General features: G+C 35.4%; 1 protein-coding gene across 1 annotated transcript in view; it reads right to left on the bottom strand.

The window, feature by feature from the left end:
• adamts14 (ADAM metallopeptidase with thrombospondin type 1 motif, 14) overlaps nucleotides 1-20,999 on the bottom strand; it is a 99,625-nt gene extending 78,626 nt beyond the window's left edge. The window contains exons 1-2 of the mRNA XM_073827984.1: nucleotides 20,759-20,999; nucleotides 20,118-20,494 (exon numbers count right to left, since the gene is read on the bottom strand). Coding sequence (XP_073684085.1) covers nucleotides 20,118-20,494; nucleotides 20,759-20,837 — 456 coding nt within the window. The 5' untranslated portion in view covers nucleotides 20,838-20,999. The remainder of the gene's footprint in view (nucleotides 1-20,117; nucleotides 20,495-20,758) is intronic.
• Between the last annotated feature and the right edge of the window lie 2,368 nt (nucleotides 21,000-23,367).

Here is a 23,367-nt window from a genome sequence, read left to right as displayed (position 1 = left end):
AACGCAGATCGCAGCAAGCGCTGACGGACACGGACATAATGCTCTCACACCACGACTTCATCTTTCGTAATCCCATCCGTCAACACAACAGGAGTAACTCCACATCACCACAGAGCTCTCTCGACGCCCGCAGGCCTCAAAATAAACAGGCTTCATATCTAGTGTAATACCAGCCTCCGATTTACAGGAAGAGTTCAAGCACTTCTGTCATCATTTACTCGCGCTCATGCCGTTCCAAAACCATGACTGACGACATCAGGGTGATTAAATGATGACAGGATTTTTATTTTTTGATTGAACTATTTCTATAGTTATCTGACATGGAAACATAATAAATCTGCATCTGTGTTTTAGTTTTCCCGGAAGGTCACGTGCCAGTGGCTTTGAATACGTCTATGATGGAAACTCAAACAGCTGCTTCTTGATATTAAAGATGCACCGATTGATCGGCTAGTGATCGGAATCAGCCGATTTTTGCATGATCGGCCCGGATCCTCCTCAATTTCTCCTCTTGCCGATTCCTAGCCGATCCCTTTATTGCCAGCGGCACATGCAATTACGTCACAGCCGCGTGTAAACATGTCTTTGGTGTGAGTGAAGATGACACAAAGATTGCAGTTTGTATTCATTCACATATTTGTGCTATGCCTCCGCATACAGCCTCTTCACACACTGACAAGGCAGAAATGCTTCTCTTTATCAAGAAACATTTGCTATTAATGCTCAAGTAATAGCATTTAGCACTAGCATTGTTATTTCTACCTGTTTGAAGACACAGCGCACATTTTGTTATTAAAGTTATTGTTGTGAGATGATCCTGTAATTAATGTAAAAAAAAATCCATATAAAATTCATTGAAGAAAAGTAGATTTTTGTATGCCTGCTTTGTTACTTATATTTTATTTCTAATGTTTTCAAGGCTCAGAGCATTTTATTTTGTTAAAGTTATTTTTATATGAGAAGATGCTGTAATGTTTATACATTTCTTTTATTATAAAATAAATAAAAAAAACACTGAGGAAAAGATTTTTGCTAGTATAAAGTTAAAGTTATTTTGTTGTAAGAAGATCCTGTAATGTTTAAAAATGTATTTTATTATAAAATAAATTTAATTAAAGAAAATATTTCTGTATAGGCCTATGCTTTCATTACAATTGTTAAAAAAATTAAATCGGAATTGGCAGGTCACACTTACTGAAAAATCGGAATCGGCCAAGAAAATTGCAATCGGTGCATCTCTACTTGATACGGATAATACTCCTGTTTCCAACACACATACTGTACAACTACAGCACACACTCGTTTGTATGAACTTAACACTTTTGGTAGAAAGTTCTGCCATTTTAACGCAAGCAAAAATCAAATAACCAGCTTTTGTATTACAAGTATTACTTACCAACTTAAGTAATGGATTGCGTATAGTACTGCTCCAGAGATATAAGTCGTAATTACTGGAGAAAACGCAGACAGTGTATGTGGTTTTATCAGATGTCTTCAGCGTCACCTGTGTCGTGTGTAAATAAAAAGAGGGCGAACTGTGATTTTTGGTTCACAAACACATGATTCTTAGGAATCGATTCAAAAGAATCGACGACGCAGGTTTGAGTTCGCTTGTGAGTTAGCGGGTTGAATCAGATTCACTTGGTGAATCGTTTTGAGCAGTTCACAACTGACTCTCTCAACTAAACCGCGAGTCATTTTTTGGTTATGTCCGATTCAAAATGAACCGTCCAAATGCTTAGGTTTTCTTTATTTAATTTCTTTATTAAACCACTTAACTTTTTACAACAATAGCCAGATTATATATAAATACAATTTTAAAGAAAAAAGAGAAGGAAAAAATATCAAATTAATTAAAACAACAAATAAAGAATAAAATTACAAAAAAAAAAAAAAAACAGTTTATTGGATTACGAATCATTTTTAGATATCGCTTAAACCTTAGATTTCAAAATTAAAAAGAGTGGTTTGTCCCGAGACACCTGTCTGTTTACTGATTGATTGTTTAAATGCCGACATGTTTGATTCACAAACAAATGATTCTTATGAATCGATTCAAAAGAATTGACGACGAAGGTTTGAGTTTGCTTGTGAGTTAGCGGGTTGAATCAAATTGACTCGGTGAATCGTTTTGAGCAGTTCACAACTGACTCTCTCAACTAAACCGCGAGTCATTTATCGGTTTTGTCTGATTCGAAATGAACCGGAAACCTTTGTGTAATGCTTAGGTTTTCTTTATTTCATTTCTTTATTAAATCACTTAACTTTTTACAACAATAGCCAGATTATATATAAATACAATTTTAAAGAAAAAAGAGAAGGAAAAAATATCAAATTAATTAAAACAACAAATAAAGAATAAAATTACAAAAAAAAAAAAAAAACAGTTTATTGGATTACGAATCATTTTTAGATATCGCTTAAACCTTAGATTTCAAAATTAAAAAGAGTGGTTTGTCCCGAGACACCTGTCTGTTTTAGGGCTGTCCCTGAATAGTCGAAGATTCGATGCATCGATATGCGGAGCCTGATTCGACCACCGATCTCACAGTCGAATCTTCGCGGGTGAAACGAGCATCATACCATTTTGCCAATATGGGGGTGCTCAATGTCTAATTGCACACAGACCTACTGGTTTTGTACGGTTATATTAAGTTAAATACAGCCTTTGATTATGATAATGCAGTAAAAACAAAAGTGAAAAGAAAGAAGCGTTCAATAAATATTTTTAACGTGTTTGTGAATAAATCCAACCACCCCTGTGACTAATTTAATTTTCACTTTCCCTGATGCATGACGAGATGAGGACCATCTTGACGGCAGGGATGGCGGCGATCACACCAAACGCGTTTTTGCAGTTGGAGGCGCCTCTTTTGAATGGTTTTCTGTTGGCAGTGAGCGTTCTGCACGCTGTTTATGCGCCCCCGGCGCCTCGCGTTTTCGCCGCCTGCTGCGCCTCGCGTTTTGCAGGAGCGCTCTGAGCGCCTGAAGTTGAAAAAAAAAATCAACTCTGAGCGGAAAAACCATAGATATATATACGTAGATACCCCATTGGACCGCTCCAAGCACGTAGATGCGTCCGCCATTTTGGAACGGTCCACTTGACGTCATTCACCATACAGTAGGTTCGCAGACCAACGGCTGTGCAGGACTGTAGCATTTCGAATATTCAGTGATTACTATGGTGATTTACTTAGATCTATGGGTGAATGACGTCGAGTGGACCGCAGCAAAATGGCGGACGGCTTACGTATAAAGGCCCATAGAAACAGTCGCTAATGAGGCATCTACGTATATATATCTATGGGAAAAACGCCCAACGTCATTCGCGTTCTTTTCCATTGTCCAATCGAATGAATGGAGAGGCGGGCCTTCTGTTGTGATGGCGAAAGTTTACCGTTGCTTAAAAAGTCCGGAGACTGCAAGAAATGGAGGAGAAACCTTTGGTGTCTATCGTGGGTAACCCGGAGCTGTATTATTTAGGGTTTCTGCTAATATGACAGTTTACTTAACAGCAAAAAACTAAGATTTTAGAGCGCTCGCGCTATAATCCTTTGAATTGACTGACAGGACAGCTGTTTTGGTCGTTGCTTAGCAACATAAAAAAACCGCAGCACACTGCTCTTTCATTAAAAGTCACCAAAAAAGGCAGTGCTGTGCGCCTCGCGTTTTTAGAACTAAAAGACGCGTTCTGTGTTTTTATTTAAACCTAAATAAGTTTGTCTGTCAGTTGGCAGGCAGTTTTGGTCGCTTATAAAATAAAAATAGTTTTACCCTCCTGCTGACTATAGTGTCGTGCCCCTCCCAACCCATTCACACACGCACATAAGCCTAGATGATTCGACTATCGGTCGACTATAGAAAGATTCGAAAATTCTGATTCGACTATGAAAATTCATAGTCGGGGACAGCCCTAGTCTGTTTACTGATTGATTGTTTAAATGCCGACATGTTTGATTCACAAACAAATGATTCTTATGAATCGATTCAAAAGAATTGACGACAAAGGTTTGAATTTGCTTGTGAGTTAGCGGGTTGAATCAGATTGACTCGGTGAATCGTTTTGAGCAGTTCACAACTGACTCTCTCAACTAAACCGTGAGTCATTTATCGGTTTTGTCTGATTCGAAATGAACCGGAAACCTTTGTGTAATGCTTAGGTTTTCTTTATTTCATTTCTTTATTAAATCACTTAACTTTTTACAACAATAGCCAGATTATATTTAAAGACAGTTTTAAGAAAAAAGAAGGAAAAAATACCAAATTAATTAAATCAACAAATAAGGAAATCCCAAAATAACAGTTCACCAGATTATGAACAATTTTTAGATATCGCTAAACCTCTGATTTCAATATTAAAAAATAGTGGTTTACCTCAGGACACAAATCTGTTTACAGATTGGTTGTTCAAATGCCGACATGTAAATTGAGATGTTTGATTCAGGAACAAATGATTCTTATGAATCGATTCAAAAGAATCGACGACGCAGGTTGAGTTCACTTATGAGTTAGCGGGTTGAATCAGATTCACTTGGTGAATCATTTTGAGCAGTTCACAACTGACTCCCTCAACTAAACCGCGAGTCATTTTTCGGTTATGTCCGATTCAAAATGAACCGGAAACCTTTGTGTAATGCTTAGGTTTTCTTTATTTCATTTCTTTATTAAATCACTGAACTTTTTACAACAATAGCCAGATTATCTTTATAAATACAATTTTAAAGAAAAAAGAGAAGGAAAAAATATCAAATTAATTAAAACAACAAATAAAGAATAAAATAAAAAAAAAAAAAAAAAAAAAAAAACCCAAAACAGTTTATTGGATTACGAATCATTTTTAGATAACGCTTAAACCTTAGATTTCAAAATTAAAAAGAGTGGTTTGTCCCGAGACACCTGTCTGTTTACTGACTGATTGTTTAAATGCCGACATGTTTGATTCACAAACAAATGATTCTTATGAATCGATTCAAAAGAATTGACGACGAAGGTTTGAATTTGCTTGTGAGTTAGCGGGTTGAATCAGATTCACTTGGTGAATCATTTTGAGCAGTTCACAACTGACTCCCTCAACTAAACCGCGAGTCATTTATCGGTTTTGTCTGATTCGAAATGAACCGGAAACCTTTCTGTAATGCTTAGGTTTTCTTTATTTCATTTCTTTATTAAATCACTTAACATTTTACAACAATAGCCAGATTATATTTAAAGACAGTTTTAAGAAAAAAGAGAAGTAAAAAATACCAAATTAATTAAATCAACACATAAAGAAATCCCAAAATAACAGTTCATCAGATTATGAACAATTTTTAGATATCGCTAAACCTCTGATTTCAGTATTAAAAATAGTGGTTTACCTCAGGACACAAATCTGTTTACAGATTGGTTGTTCAAATGCCGACATGTAAATTGAGATGTTTGATTCAGGAACAAATGATTCTTATGAATCGATTCAAAAGAATCGACGACACAGGTTTGGCTTTGCTTGTGAGTTAGCGGGTTGAATCAGATTCACTCGGTGAATCGTTTTGAGCAGTTCACAACTGACTCCCTCAACTAAACCGCGAGTCATTATTCGGTTATGTTCGATTCGAAATGAACCAGAAATGTCTTTATTAAATCACGTAACATTTTACAAAAATAGCCAGATGATATATAAAGACAGTTTTAAGGAAGAAGAGAAGGAAAAATTATGAATTAATTAAAACAACAAATAAAGACATTACAAAAAAAAACTGTTTATCAGATTATTAATAATTTTTTTGATATTTTTAGAAACCTCTGATTTCAAAATTAAAAAGTCATTTTTACCATAAACGTTACTGTGATGCTTTGGTTTGCGAGACGCTAGTATGTTTACTAGCGCTGGGCAACGATTAATCGTGATAAATTGCATCTAAAATAAGGATTTTTGTGTACTGTGTATATGTATTATGTATATATAAATACACAAACATGCATGTAAATATTTAAGAAAAATATATTTACATATAATATAAATTATAAAAATATATACATGTAAATATGTTGAAAATATATACTGTATGTGTGTATTTATATATACACATAATAAATAAATACACAGTACACACACGTATATTACATAAACAAAAACTTTTATTTTGAACTGACTTATAGCCCAGCATTAATGTTTACTAATTAATTGTTCAAATGGTGACGTGAAAAGTAAATTGTATATTCATAACAGGCCTTTTATTGTAATTTAATAACAGTAAAACAAAAAATTCACCTTATTCTTTAAGATTCAAATTTATGTTTGATTTAACAAGTTAAAATTGTTCGGGTCATATGTTTCAACAATTTTCAGTTGTATAAGTATAAGTATAAATATTTACTTTTTGTAAAAGTTATTTTTGTTTTGTCTAGAGTTCTGAATAGTTTACTATGCAGCTTTAAATAAATAACCTTAATGTAGACTGAGCTTGTAGATAATGAAGGCCGGCTCTTTCTTGTCAGTGCTGAAACTGTGCTGAAAACAAGACATCTCGCTTCTGTGAGGACCTTGTAAACATAAGCACAAGCTAGTGACGGCACGTCTAGATTTCCCAGAATTCAGGGAGGTCAGACTGAATCTAGCAACCGCAAAGATCTTGGACGCAGAGATAGAACAGATATGCTTTCACAGCATTCCATATCACCAGACATATCCTAAACTGGATTTGCAGTGGGTTTACCATGGAGACAAGCTAAAGTTAGAGACCAGAAATTCAGCTGACGGCTCAACTGACAGCTGTCAGGTTTGGTTTTAAAGGGTGGTTTCACACGTGCACAGCAACCTTTTTAAAACCTGCATGCCCTGTGCATTTGTGTGAGCATTCATTACTGTCTGCGTGTTGATTGATTCAGTGAACTGTGCAAATCTGCAGCCTGCAGTTTGTAGGGTGGGGGACGCTCTTCGACACGCAGAGCCTGCAAGCCAAGACGTGCCGGTGTTGATGTTGGCGCGCTCTCAATCACACGCTCGGCAGCTGATCTATCTTTAATGCGACAGGCGTGCTTCCTCTCCCGCCTGATCCGTGCCATACCAATGACCTCATAGGCTTGAAGGGGACACCCTGCTATTCATAAAACCTCGAGGATGTGCTTTCAAAAGCGCCGCATTACAGCAGCGATTACAGTTATCACAGCCCATGCTGAGAGCAGCTGTCTGTGCATTTCTGCAGGGCGCGTTTAGAAGAACATGGACCTCCATCAGCGACTGTATGTCCAATAACCCACTGGATGAAGGCTTTCAAACCTTTAAAAAACATCCTCTGCGTTGCATAAGAGCTCTAATGTGGGGGCTGTTTGTGTCCATCGATGTTCTCCATCAATAGTCATATTCATTGGTTCTGTACGGTCAGATAGAACGAGGTCGAGTTTGACAGACTGTGCATAAGAGCAACCAAGCTGATCGATATTGGCTTGTGGACATGTCACAAAGTGTAGCTGAAACAAGCGGATTTTATGTTTATGCATTGTTTAATCTAAAGCATTTTCATGCATCTTGCATCTGCAATGTAAGGCCTAACTCAAACAAAAATGTGTGAAATACAAAATGCATGTGCCACCAGAGGTTATCCATCCACACAACCTCAGAAACATTTAGATTTTATGTTTGCAACATTAAGCTGTGACATTATTCTTTAATCAGGAGCATTTTTATGCATCTCGCATTTGCAATGTTATGCCTAAAACATACAGAAATGTATGTGAAACATGTTTTATGCTGAATTTAGCACACAGTGCACAGTATGAATATCCTCAGCACCAAAACTCACATGCATAGAAACTATTTCTGCCAGCCTGTTACTGCCACAGCAATGCATAATGTTGCTTCACACACGGCTATATTGTAAAAGCTTGTGGATAAATTGGCCCACGGTGCTTTTCACCATGTTTTTGCTGAATTTAGCACGCAGTGCATGTATGAATAGCCTCAGCACCAAAACTCTACATGCATAGTCTGAAAGAAATATGCATCTTTGCATGATTCAGACACAAAATGTGTGAGGACCACCTAACATGAGTTATAGATTGGCTACATTCACAAAACATTAAGAACAACCAGATTTTATGTTTGCATCTCTAAGTGGTGATGTTACTATTTAATCAGAAGCATTTTGATGCATCTTGCATTTACAGTGTAAGGCCTAAAGGAAATGGAACATAAATGCATCGAGCTACGCAACACTGATTTTGTGTCACTGCATTCTGAAATGCGTCAGACTGCAAGCTGCATTTACAGTTTTGTCGCTATAGCGTGCATTAGGATGTATTTTAACACATTTTCTCTTTCAGCTCAACTACTGTCATGGTGAAGCAACAAAAGAGAACCTGAGCAGGTTAAAGTTAGTTAAATTGTTGACCTGTTTGAATGAGGCACACATTTGAAAGAAACTCTTTCTGCCACAGCAATGCATAATGTTGCTTCATACAAGGCTATATTGTAAAAGCTTGTACATAAATGGGCCCACAGGGCTTTTCACCAAGTTTTATGCAAAATTTAGCATGCAGTGCACAGTATGAATAGCCTCAGCACCAAAACTCTACATGCATAGTATGAAATAAATATGCATCTTTGCATGATTCAGACACGTGATGTGTGTGAAAGACTTCAGAGAGACGTTTTGGACCACCTCACATGAGTCATAGAGTGGTTATTCATTCACAAAACATCAAGAACAACCAGATTTTATGTTTGCAACTCTAAGTGGTGACGTTAGTGACTCTTTAACCAGAAACATTTTGATGCATCTTGAATGCAACATAAAGCCTAAAACATACAGAAAAGCATATGAATCATAAATGCATCTGGGCTATGCAACATTGATTTTGTGTTGCTGCATTCTAAGACACGTCAGACTGCAATTTGCATTCACAATTTTGTCACTATAGCGTGCATTAGGATGTATTTTAACACATTTTCTCTTTCAGCTCAGCTACCGTCATGGTAAAGCAACAAAAGAGAATATACTGAGCAGGTTAAAGTTTGAATGGAACACACATTTGAAGGAAACTCTTTCTGCCACAGCAATGCATTATGTTGCTTCATACAAGGCTATATTGTAAAAGCTCGCCCATAAATAGGCCCACAGGGCTTTTCACCAAGTTTTATGCTAAATTTAGCGTGCAGTGCGCAGTACGAATAGCCTCAGCACCAAAACTCTACATGCATAGTCTGAAAGAAATATTGCATCTTTGCATGATTCAGACACGAGATGTGAGCGAAAGACCTCAGAGAGATGTTTTTACCACCTCACATGAGTCAAAGAGTGGGTACCCATTAATAAAACATCAAGAACAACCTGATTTCATGTTTGCATGTCTAAAATGGTGAGGTTATATTTTAATCAGAAGCATTTTGATGCATCTTGCATGTAAAGCCTAAAATATACAGAAAAGCAATGAAACATAAATGCATCAAGCTACACGACATTGATTTTGTGTTGCTGCATTCTGGAACATGTCAGACTGCAAGTTGCATTCACAGTTGTGTCACTATAGCATGTATTAGCATGCATTTGAACATGTTTTCTCTTTAAGCTCAACTATTGTCATTGTGAAACAAAAGAAGAGAATCTTAATGAGCAAGTTAAAGTTAGTTAAATTGTTGACCTGTTTGAATGAAGCACACGTTTGAAGGAAACTAATTCTGCCAACCTGTTCCTGCCACAGCAACGCATTATGTTGCTTCATACAAGGCTATATTGTCAAAGCTTGTGCATAAATTGTCCCACAGGGCTTTTCAGCATGTTTTCTGCTGAATTTAGCACACAGTGTGTGTATGAATAGCCCCAGCGCCAAAACTCTACATGCATAGTCTGAAATAAACATGCATCTTTGCATGATTCAGACACGAGATGTGTGCGAAAGAGAGACGTTTGGACCACCTCACATTAGTCATAGGGAGGTACCATTAACAAAACATCAAGAACAACCATATTTTCTGTTTGCATGTCTAAAATGGTGATGTTATTTTTTAATCAGACACATTTTGATGCATCTTGCATGTAAAGCCTAAAATATACAGAAAGGCAATGAAACATAAATGCATCTAGCTACACAACATTGATTTTGTTGCATTCACAGTTGTCACTATAGCGTGCACTAGCATGCATTTTAACATGTTTTCTTTTTAAGTTCAACTACTGTCATGGTAAAGCAACAAAAAAAGAATTGTACTGACTTGAGCTAGTTAAAATTAGTTCAATTGTTGACCTGTTTGAATGAGGCACACCTTTGAAGGAAACTCTTTCTGCCACAGCAATGCATTATATTGTAAAAGCTTGTGCATAAATTTCAGACTGCAAGTTGCATTTCCAGTTTTGTCCCTATAGCGTGCATTAGCATGCATATTAACACGTTTTCTCTTTAAGCTCAACTACTGTTATTGTGAAGCAACAGAAGAGAATCTCACTAAGCATGTTAGTTAAAGTTAGTTCATTTGTTGACCTGTTTAAATGCACACACGCATTTGAAGGAAACTCTATCGCCAACTTGAGGTCTGTTACTAAAAAAAACAATGCATTTTTTTATGTTGCTTTATACAAGCCTATAACTCTACTTGCAATAAAAATGCGTCGTTTGCATGCTGCAGACATGAGATGTGTGAGAAAGACTTGAGAGAGACATTTGGAGCACCTCACACATGTGTCTGCCAGAGTTTCAGCTTTCATAATCATGTCTGGTTCGCTTCACAGATTCAGTGCCACAATAAATGTTGTCTGTTCACATATTCATCAAAAGTGCTTCTGTACTAAAGTTTGTTTACCTGTTGTATCGGGATCTCAATGCAAGTGCAACTCACAAACAGCTTGACATAACCACTGCAGCTGCTAAATAAGACTATAATTATATTTCATCCTTGAAGTTTACATGTGTTGTTGCAAAAGTCAGCAATGGTGTCAGTATGCGGCGAGCATGTTGTGTGCCAAAACTGACACATTTCATAATACAAGATGATGAGTTTAGTAAACAACTGGTTGTTTTTAGTCACTTTAAATTGCTGCAGTCTTCCCACAGTGGGTCTCTGCAGGTTTAAGGTTCAATAAAGAATGAGGAAAGTCTGATTTTGTTGGGTTTCTCATCAATAGAAACGTGATTTGCAGGAACTGGAACAGACGGTATGTTTCGATTCAAACATAATTAAGCCCTTTCAGGATGGAATTACTAAATATCATTAACTGGTCGATCAGTGAAACAAATTAGATTTTATACTTTGCTGATGGACTTTAATGAAAGAAGCCTGTGCTAAATTCAGAATTAAATTTTAGTGTACTGCTTAATGTACTAGACTGCGTAAAAGTAGTATGTTACATATGCTTGTTTAATTCTGAAAGCAATGAAAAAATGTTAAATTGCATATCTGAAATACAATCTTGTCTGAAAATGCACATTTAGATCTTGCAATTCTGACTTTTTTTTTCTCTGACTTTTTTCCTCAAAATTCTTTTTATTTCAGAATTAGAAATGTTAAATTGCATTTCTAAAATCCAATCTTGTATAAAAATGCACATTTACATCTTGTAATTCAGATTTTTTTTTATATCAGAATTCTGGCTTTATGTCTCATAATTCAGACATTTTTCCTCAGAAATCAAAGTTTACATCTCAGAATTCTGACTTTTCTCGCTTAATTCTGAGTTTACATCTGGTAATTCTGACTTTTTTCTCAGAATTCTGACTTTATATCTCACAATTCAGACATTTTTCCTCAGAAATCAAAGTTTACATCTCAGAATTCTGACTTTTCTCGCTTAATTCTGAGTTTACATCTGGTAATTCTGACTTTTTTCTCAGAATTCTTCTGACTTTATATCTGACAATTCAGACATTTTTCCTCAGAAATCAAAGTTTACATCTCAGAATTCTGACTTTTCTCACTTAATTCTGAGTTTTCATCTGGTAATTCTGACTTTTTTCTCAGAATTCTGACTTTATATCTCACAATTCAGACATTTTTCCTCAGAAATCAAAGTTTACATCTCAGAATTCTGACTTTTCTCGCTTAATTCTGAGTTTTCATCTGGTAATTCTGACTTTTTTCTCAGAATTCTGACTTTATATCTCACAATTCAGACATTTTTCCTCAGAAATCAAAGTTTACATCTCAGAATTCTGACTTTTCTCGCTTAATTCTGAGTTTACATCTGGTAATTCTGACTTTTTTCTCAGAATTCTTCTGACTTTATATCTGACAATTCAGACATTTTTCCTCAGAAATCAAAGTTTACATCTCAGAATTCTGACTTTTCTCACTTAATTCTGAGTTTTCATCTGGTAATTCTGACTTTTTTCTCAGAATTCTGACTTTATATCTCACAATTCAGACATTTTTCCTCAGAAATCAAAGTTTACATCTCAGAATTCTGACTTTTCTCGCTTAATTCTGAGTTTTCATCTGGTAATTCTGACTTTTTTCTCAGAATTCTGACTTTATATCTCACAATTCAGACATTTTTCCTCAGAAATCAAAGTTTACATCTCAGAATTCTGACTTTTCTCACTTAATTCTGAGTTTACATCTGGTAATTCTGACTTTTTTCTCAGAATTCTGACTTTATATCTCACAATTCAGACATTTTTCCTCAGAAATCAAAGTTTACATCTCAGAATTCTGACTTTTCTCGCTTAATTCTGAGTTTTCATCTGGTAATTCTGACTTTTTTCTCAGAATTCTGACTTTATATCTCACAATTCAGACATTTTTCCTCAGAAATCAAAGTTTACATCTCAGAATTCTGACTTTTCTCGCTTAATTCTGAGTTTACATCTGGTAATTCTGACTTTTTTCTCAGAATTCTTCTGACTTTATATCTGACAATTCAGACATTTTTCCTCAGAAATCAAAGTTTACATCTCAGAATTCTGACTTTTCTCACTTAATTCTGAGTTTTCATCTGGTAATTCTGACTTTTTTCTCAGAATTCTGACTTTATATCTCACAATTCAGACATTTTTCCTCAGAAATCAAAGTTTACATCTCAGAATTCTGACTTTTCTCGCTTAATTCTGAGTTTTCATCTGGTAATTCTGACTTTTTTCTCAGAATTCTGACTTTATATCTCACAATTCAGACATTTTTCCTCAGAAATCAAAGTTTACATCTCAGAATTCTGACTTTTCTCGCTTAATTCTGAGTTTACATCTGGTAATTCTGACTTTTTTCTCAGAATTCTGACTTTATATCTCACAATTCAGACATTTTTCCTCAGAAATCAAAGTTTACATCTCAGAATTCTGACTTTTCTCGCTTAATTCTGAGTTTTCATCTGGTAATTCTGACTTTTTTCTCAGAATTCTGACTTTATATCTCACAATTCAGACATTTTTCCTCAGAAATCAAAGTTTACATCTCAGAATTCTGACTTTTCTCGCTTAATTCTGAGTTTACATCTGGTAATTCTGACTTTTTTCTCAGAATTCTGACTTTATATCTGACAATTCAGACATTTTTCCTCAGAAATCAAAGTTTACATCTCAGAATTCTGACTTTTCTCGCTTAATTCTGAGTTTACATCTGGTAATTCTGACTTTTTTCTCAGAATTCTGACTTTATATCTCACAATTCAGACATTTTTCCTCAGAAATCAAAGTTTACATCTCAGAATTCTGACTTTTCTCGCTTAATTCTGAGTTTACATCTGGTAATTCTGACTTTTTTCTCAGAATTCTGACTTTATATCTGACAATTCAGACATTTTTCCTCAGAAATCAAAGTTTACATCTCAGAATTCTGACTTTTCTCACTTAATTCTGAGTTTTCATCTGGTAATTCTGACTTTTTTCTCAGAATTCTGACTTTATATCTCACAATTCAGACATTTTTCCTCAGAAATCAAAGTTTACATCTCAGAATTCTGACTTTTCTCGCTTAATTCTGAGTTTTCATCTGGTAATTCTGACTTTTTTCTCAGAATTCTGACTTTATATCTCACAATTCAGACATTTTTCCTCAGAAATCAAAGTTTACATCTCAGAATTCTGACTTTTCTCGCTTAATTCTGAGTTTTCATCTGGTAATTCTGACTTTTTTCTCAGAATTCTGACTTTATATCTCACAATTCAGACATTTTTCCTCAGAAATCAAAGTTTACATCTCAGAATTCTGACTTTTCTCACTTAATTCTGAGTTTACATCTGGTAATTCTGACTTTTTTCTCAGAATTCTGACTTAAGGCCTCAGAAATCTGACTTTTCTCCTCAAAATTCCTTTTTTTCAGAATTTAAAATGTTAAATTGCAATTCTGAAATCCAATCTTGTCTAAAAATGCACATTTACATTTTGCAATTCAGATTTTTCTCACTGAATTCTGAGTTTACATCTGGTAATTCTGACCTTTTTATATCAGAATTCTGACTTTAGGCCTCATAATTCTGACATTTTTCCTCAGAAATCTCAGAATTCAGAACATTGTTCCTCAGAGATCTCAAAATTCTGATTTTTTTCCTCAAAATTCTTTTTATTTCAGAATTAAAAACGTTAAATTGCAATTCTGAAATCCAATCTTGTCTAAAAATGCACATTTACATCTTGCAATTCTGATTTTATGTCTCATAACTCAGACATTTTTTCTCAGAAATGTAAGTTTACATCTCAGAATTCTGACTTTTTCTCTTAATTTTTTAATTTACATATTGCAATTTTGACTCTTCTCACTGAATTCTTATTATTTCAGAATTAAAAATGCTAAATTGCATTTCTAAAATACAATCTTGTCTACAAATGTCTGCAAGCATGCATGTTTATATGTGCAACTTTCAATTCATTAATCACACTTACAACACTTTGCATTATAGGATAGAGTTTCTATTGTTGCATATGCACGAAATGTAAAATATAGTACATCACATAGGTATTTTATGCACACTGAAAATGTGCATACTATGCACAGTATACTGTAGAAATGGTATAGCATGCTTCATTTTACACTCACACAATCTTGAATATCTCAAGCATGCACATCATAAACTGCGAATGCATTTGCTGGCTGCTAATTGCAGTTCGCAAAACCATTAATGCTGCACAAATAAACACTTCTGCTGCAGGTCAGACAGCAGCTGGGGTCTGTCACTTTCATTTTGCCATGCCGCAACAATATTTTGTGGAACAGCACAGAATGGCTGTTGTGCTGGCTTCTGGCAGGAGAGGCAGCGCAGTATCGGTTCTGTCCGGGACAGCGGCGCAGGAGACAGCGTGTCATTGTCCGCGCGGCCCTGACAGCGATTACCTAAGCGAGTAATCAATGTGGCCGTAATGAATGATCTCATTGTGTGCGCAAACGTGCTGCGGGAACAGAGGCGCTCTGTGCTGCCCCTCGCGGAAATCACTGCTGCTGATGGGAGTATTGAATTGCACTGAAAAAGCAAAGCAATTTTCGCTGCCTCCTAAAGCTCTTTGATTAAACTAATAACAGCCGAGACTACAACACAGACGTACTGTCACAGTAGCGCGGCGCGTGTGGCGTGCACTCACAACAACAATGACCATGCATAGACATATGGAAGCTTGTTTATGCCATTACATTACATTTCACAGTTCTTTACCAGAATTCTCAGTTTATATCTTGCAATATTGACATCTTTTCTTTCAGTTCTGAGTTTACATCTTGGAATTATGACCTTTTTATCAGAATTCAGACATTTTTCCTCAGTAATCTAAATTTACATCTCATAATTCTGACTTTTTTCAAAATTCTCATTTTACGTCTCATAATTCAGACAGTTTTCCTCAGAATTCAAAGTCTACATATCCGAATTCGGACTTTTTCTTAGAATTCTGAATATACATCTGGATATTCTGAGTTTTCTCAATGAATTCTGAGTTTAGATCTGGCAATTCTGACTTTTTTTCTCAGAATTCTGAGTTTACATCTCCTAATCCTGACTTTTTCAGAATTTTGATTTTACTTCTCACAATTCTGACATTTCCCCTCAAAATCATGATTTTACTTCTCATAATTTTGACTTTTTTCCTAAAAATTATGATTTTACAGCTCACAGTTTAGACTTTTTTAGACATTTTCTAGAGTTTATATCTTAATTCTGACTTTTTCTTATAATTCTGACTTTTCATCTTGCAATTCAAACATTTTTCCTGAGTTTAAATCTCAGAATTCTGACTTTTTCCTCAAAATTATTTTACATCCCACAATCCTTACATTTTTCTTAAAGTTCAGAGTTTACATCTTAATTTAATTCTTAATTCTGAGTTTACATTTTGCAATTCTGACTTTTCTCAAGGAATTCTGAATTTACATCTGGTTATTCTGACTTTTTTTTCTGAGACTTTGTCTCATAATTCACACATTTTCCCTAAGAAATCTAAGTCTACATATCCGAATTCTGACTTTTTTCCTCAAAATTCTGACTTTATTTCTCAGAATTCTGAGTTTACATCTCCTAATCCTGACTTTTTCAGAATTTTGATTTTACTTCTCATAATTTTGACTTTTTTCCTCAAAATTATGATTTTACATCTCACAGTTTAGACTTTAGACATTTTCTAGAGTTTATATCTTAATTCTGACCTTTTCTCATAATTCTGACTTTTCATCTCGCAATTCGAACATTTTTCCTGAGTTTAAATCTCAGAATTCTGACTTTTTCCTCAAAATTATTTTACATCCCACAATCTTTACTTTTTTTCTTAAAATTCAGAGTTTACATCTTAATTTAATTCTTAATTCTGAGTTTACATTTTGCAATTCTGACTTTTCTCAAGGAATTCTGAATTTACATCTGGTTATTCTGACTTTTTTTCTGAGACTTTATGTCTCATAATTCACACATTTTCCCTAAGAAATCTAAGTTTACATCTCAGAATTCTGACTTTTTTCTTAAAAATTATGAATATACATCTCATAATTCTGACATTTTCTCTCAGAAATCTCAGAATTCTGACTTTTTTCCTCATAATTCTTACTTCTTGTCTCATAATTCAGACATTTTTCCACAAAAATCTAAGTTCACATCTCAGAATTCTGACTTTTTTCCTATAAATTCTGAATATACATCTCACAATTCTGACTTTTTCTTGGAATTCTGAATCTAAATCTTGCAGTTCTGACTTTTCTAACTAAATTCTGAGTTTACATCTGGTCATTCTGACTTTTTTTTCAGAAATCTCAGAATTCAGACTTTTTTCTTAAAAAATTCTAAGTTTACATTTTGCAATTCTGACTTTTTGTCTCATATTTGAAGCTTTCTCCTCAGAAATCTAAGTTTACATCTCAGAATTCTGACCTTTTTGGAATTCTGACTTTTTTCCTAAAAAATTATTAATATATACATCTCACAATTCTGACTTTTTCTTGGAATCCTGAATTTACATTCTGCAATTCTGACTTTTCTCACTAAATGCTGAGTTTACATCTGGTAATTCTGACTTTTTTTCTCTGAATCCTCAGTTTGCATCTTCCCATTTTTATTCCATGGTGGAAATAAGTTCCACACACACCGAAATGTCACATAACTGTGAGTTTGCGAGACCCGCAGCTGCTTTCTTGCAGTCTGTGTTTTGATTTGAGGAATGGCCACTATCAAGGGTGCACTTACTCAGGTTTAAAGGGTCAGAAGGGTCAAGTGAATCCATGCGTGTTTGGAGAGATTTAGGACGGTTTGAGTCTGTGACCTGAAACAAATCCTCAAGCCGACAAGTTTCCATAAGGCAGAACTCTTCTTGTTCCAGTTAGGACAGGATGTTGACTGTTGCACAGCCCTGATTATGTTTCAGCTGCCAAATTAATGAATCCTGTCATTCTGGGGATAAATTTGTGTACTGCGACCCTCGGATAAGGACATGAGGGGGACAGGCAGACATTATTAGCGAAAGTATGGTCAGTGCTGGTGGGCATGTGAATCTTACGTAAGAGCTGGAAGGACTGGAAACTACAGGCGTTTGACAGTTGAACTTGTCTGGAGGGCAGCGGATAATCAGTAAACCCAGATTTATACAACGGCTTGAGTCATTAGAATGAATATTGTAGTACTGCTGGATGCATCCCAAAATGCGGTGAGCTGCAATCCTGGCATCTTCATGCAATATGAGCAGCACTTTTCAAGCATTTGATGCCCTAAAATACTCTCCAGATTTGGAGCCCTGTCATGCTGTGCATGCCCAAACAACTCTGGCTATGTTTGGAGAGCAACTATGATGCCCAAAAAAGCTTTACGCTACTATGATGGCCAGAAATGAAAGCAAGACACTAGGCTAAAACTGTTTTTTCATGCACTGGTCAATTTTGAGATATTAGGCTGTTTGGCTTTTCATAATGCATTGTTTTAGACTAATGGAAAGAGAACATCCTAAATGCACTTTTAAGTGTTCATTTTAATGCATTTATCTATCTACAGAGATTTTTTTTTAATTCTGAGTTTACACTTAAAAATAAAGGTGCTTCATGATGCCATAGAAGAACCTTTTTTGTCTAAATGGTTCCATAAAGAACCTTTAACATCTGAAGAACCTTTCTGTTTCACAAAAGGTTCTTTGTGACAAAAGAAGGTTCTTCAGATTATGAAAAGGTAAGAAAGAGATGGTTTTTCAAAGAACCTTTGTGGAACCTAAAATGGTAAAATGGAGTGTACATCTTAAAATTATGACTTTTTTTCCTCAGAATTCTGTTTGCATCTTGGAATTCTGACTTTATAATCTCAAGATTCAGAGTTTATGTCTTACAATTCTTACTTTTTTCTCAGATTTCTGAGTTTACATCTTAAAATTCTGACTTTTTTCCTTAGAATGCTAAATGCACGTCGTAATTCTGACTTTTTCTCACAATTCTGAGTTTACATCTTGCAATTTTGACATTTTTTCAGAATTCTGAGTTTACATCTCAGAATTCTGCCTTTTTTCTCACTGTTCTGACTTCATAATCTCACGATTCTGAGTTATATCTCACAATTCTTACTTTTTTACTCCTATTTCTCGTAATTCTGAGTTTACATCCTGCAATTCAGACTTTTCTCACTGAATTCTGAGCTCATATAATTATGACTTTTTTTCATCAAAATTGAATTTTTACATCTTGCAATTCTGACCTTTTTAGTTTATAATTCACAATTCTTACCTTTTTGCTTGAATTTCTGAGTTTACATCTTGCAATTCTGACTTTTCTCCCTGAATTCTAAGCTTACATTCGGTAATTATGACTTTTTTTCAAGTTTTGCAATTCTGACATTTTTTCGGAATTCTAAATTTACATCTCAAAATTCTTTTTTTCTCAGAATTCTGTTCACATCTCGAAATTCTGACTTTTTCTTTTAGTATTCTGAGTTTACATCTTGCAATTCAGACATTTCTCACTGAATTCTGAGCTTACATCTAGTAATTGTGATTTTTTTTCCCCTCAAAATTCTAAGTTTACATCTTGCAATTCTGATATTTTTTGGAATTCTGAGTTTACATCTCGAAATTCTGACTTTTTCTTTCAGTATTTTGAGTTTACATCTTGCAATTTAAACTTTTCTCACTGAATTGTGACCTTACACCTGGTAATTGTGACTTTTTTCCTCAAAATTCTAAGTTTACATCTCGGAATTCTGACATTTTTCCTCAAAATGAGTTCATACCTCACAATCTTACTTTTTTTGTCTAGGATTTCTGAGTTTATATCTTAAAAAATCTGACTTTTTCTTGCGATTCTGAGTTTACATCTTGCAATTCAGACTTCTCCCACTGAATTCACCAAAGTGTTTATTTTAATGCACTTATCTATTTGTGTCTGCAGATTTCAATTAAAATGCATATCTTTAAAAGTGTTTTTCTCCACTTCAGCAGCATTTGCATACACCAAAACCTTATGTAAACAGCACTAATATATGTCAAAAAAAAAAAAAATTTTCAACCAGGCTTTATATAATGTATGCAAATTAGTGCATATTTAATTTAAATAATGCATCATTTGTATATGTAAACATAATATTTCAACTGGTAAAGTATGGTGATAACTATATAAGAGGTGTCTTGCCTTTTTATATAATGCACATCTATTTCCACACTTAAATGTACTTTAGGTTTGCATTTGACTGGTTTTTAGAACTTTCCTCAAATTGATATAGCTGCACACACTTATGATGGTTTTGAATCACATCCAGTTTGAGCTGTTACTCACCAGTCCATCACAGTTACTGATGGCCACGGAGGCCCTCGGCATGTCCGTTACATCCCCGGTAAACACGCAGTCCCCCAGCATCCGCTCTTTGGCCTGCTCCTCAAAATCCTCCTGCCACTGAACAAAAGCTCCAGGGGCCACGAGTCTCCTGTTGGCCCTCAGGCGCAAGTGCAGCTCCTTTCCAAACACAGTGACGTTGAAGAACAGCTGTTGCCCGTTTAGAGCCGTGTGCGGTGTAACGGGGGCGCCGCGCGGGACCCGTTTCCTGCCGGTCGGTGACGCTCTCGCGGAAAGCACGTGAGAAACGTACCGGCCGCGCGCGTCCGTGCTGAACGGGACGATCAGACCGAATTCACTCAACTTACCGGAGAGATTCCCTAACGAAAACAAACAGAAGATGGCATTAAAATCCTGTGTATAAACATAGACGTTATATAAGAACAAACTGTGCATTTCTATTTTTATTTATATTAAGTTTTATGCATATAAAAAGTTATTAAGCATGTATCGGTATATGAATGGGCATGCATGCAAAAATTCACAAACACTCTGCATCTCCAGTCAGAAACACTATTACGGCCACTTTTTCATTCTAAAGTTCGTAAAGTAGAACAAACTCGTAAAAAAACAGCTTCTCTTACCATGAGATTTTGCAGCATGTCTATAGTCCATAAATAAGAGGTTTATCGTACAGTACATGAATAGATAAATATAATCCATAGCTGTGGCAGTGGGAGCCAATGCACGAGAGTTTTCTTCTGGAAGTAGACTGGAAACTTTCCTCCTGGACGCGGTTCATGAGGAGCGGTGTGTTGGAGAAAGTCTCGCTGAACTGCAGAGCATTGCGAGCGTCTCTCCAACTCCACACTGACGGACACCGAGACTTTCTGCAGAGTTCTGATGGACTGAAGCGGACTGGACTCAGATGGGACAACCCATCACTGAGAGCTCATGACGACAGCTCCAGCACAGGGGAAAAAAAGAGACCGCCTGGAGCTCCACACGTGGAAAAAATGGCTCTTAAATGGTTAAATGTGCTTTTAATCAGAGGGAATGCAATGGTTAAAAGTAGTTAAATGCATTGGAAAGTCTCTGTGGCGCTTTTGTTGAACGCTTTCGCGCATTTATACTTCAAAAAACTTTGGTGGGAAAAAATGCAACATTTGAAAAAGTAATTTAAAGGGATAGTTCACCTAAAACTGAAGTTATGTCATTATTTATTCACCTTAGTTTCCATAAAGGCGGTTATAAAAACAGTCCATGTGACTTATGCATTGTGAGTTTTTGTCCTTTTTGTGTTTACTGAATGCAAATGAATAATAATTTATCAGACTTTTTGTTCACTCTATTGTAAGTTTTTGTCCTTTTTGTGTTTACTGAATGCAAGGGTTAATGAATAATAATACTTTATCAGACTTTTTATGGGGAAAAACATTGCTCAACTTTGGTGGGAAAAAAATGCAAAAATGTAAAAAGTCATTTTAAGGGATAGTTCACCTACAAACTGAAGTTATGGCATTGTTTATGCACCTTTAGTTTCCATAAAGACAGTTATAAAAACAGTCCATATGACTTTATGCACTGTATTCCAAGATTCGTCCTTAACAGACAATTTTTTTTGTGTGTTTACTGAATGCAAGTGTTAATGAATAATAATAATTTATCTGACTTTTTTGGGGGGAAAAACATTGCTCAACTTTGATGGGAAAAAATGCAAAAAGTCATTTAAAGGGATCGTTCACCTACAAACTGAAGTTATGGCATCATTTATTCACCTTAGTTTCCATAAAGGCGGTTATAAAAACAGTTTGGATGACTTATGCATTGCGAGTTTTTGTCCTTTTTGTGTTTACTGAATGCAAGTGTTAATGAATTTATGAATGAATTTATTAGACTTTTTGTGGGGGAAAAAACATTGCTCAACTTTGGAGGGAAAAATACAAAATTTGAAAAAGTCATTTAAAGGGATAGTTCACCTACAAAACTGAAGTTATGTCATTATTTATGCACCTTTAGTTTCCATAAAGACAGTCATAAAAACAGTCCATATGACTTGTGCTTTTGTCCTTAACAGACACTGCTTTTGTTTGTGTGTGTGTGTGTATATATATATATATATACACACACACAAATTAAAAAAATAAAAGCACTTGCTTTTAAAAAAAATATATATATACTTTAGTGCATTTGTTGAATGCATATATAAAGAAAACATAGTTTTAATAAATAGTAGTTCATCTGACTTTTTTGCTCAATGGGTTAATTAATTTAATTACTATTTCCAGTATAAATAAGGGGCCAGAAATCTATTTGAAGTGCAGCTCCCCCTACTGGACGAGGTTGCATGTGCTCCAGTGCTGCCAATTTGCATATTTCTAAATTAATTAGCAGAACTAGAGGATAGACTGTGATTAGTGACAAACCAAAACTTCAACACAAATAATAAACTCCTTTAAGAAGCAAAAGTCACAATCTTCAAAAGCGAATGATGGCCTGCATCAGAAATCAGTCAATTTACAAGAAGCATCCAGCAACACTCTCGTCCACTTGTTAGAGCGTTCTTTCACATGCAATCAGCTGTTTCCCACATAAAGCTGTTTTTTCTGATGAGCAGCAGCTCCCCAGGAGAGCAATGATCACATAAAAATCCCCTGATCTCACTCTCTATCGGCCGATAATGGACAATCATCCCGTATGCGGCCTCATCCTGGAGGTTTTTAGTGTGATTCAGGTGTGACTCAGAAGTGAAGTGGTCTTGTTAAGGCGCTCAAGTGCAACAGGAAGACAGAATCCAGCTGTACTGAGTCACACGCAGTCTTTTAGAATGCTTGTTTAGTCCAGCACAAACAGTCCAGAAAGTCTTGTCGCTTGGTTTTATGTTAGTCATTCATTAAAGGAATAGTTCAGCCAAAATGAACATTTTATTATAATTTACCGACCTTCGCTTCATTCCCGTCTCATGCTATTTTGGTTTTGCTCTTTTGCATACACAAATGTATCTTGCAAAGCACCAGATCAGTCTTTACGATGGTGCTCATAATACTCTCAACTGAGTCTCAAATCTGATCACTGAGGAACGATTGTTTCCAGAAGCTTTACTTTTACTGTTTCTCATTGAAGAGATGATCTTCCCAAGCCTCCAAAACATCTCACATCTTTTGAGGAACCTTTATTTGTTCATCTTTCAATCATTATTGGATTGCATCGCATTATATGTTTGGATCATTTCAATCTCATCTTACCAACACAT

This window comes from Garra rufa, chromosome 22 (genome assembly GCF_049309525.1).
Source record: "Garra rufa chromosome 22, GarRuf1.0, whole genome shotgun sequence".
Lineage (NCBI taxonomy): Eukaryota > Metazoa > Chordata > Actinopteri > Cypriniformes > Cyprinidae > Garra > Garra rufa.
This window is presented reverse-complemented; position numbering and strand designations above follow the sequence as displayed.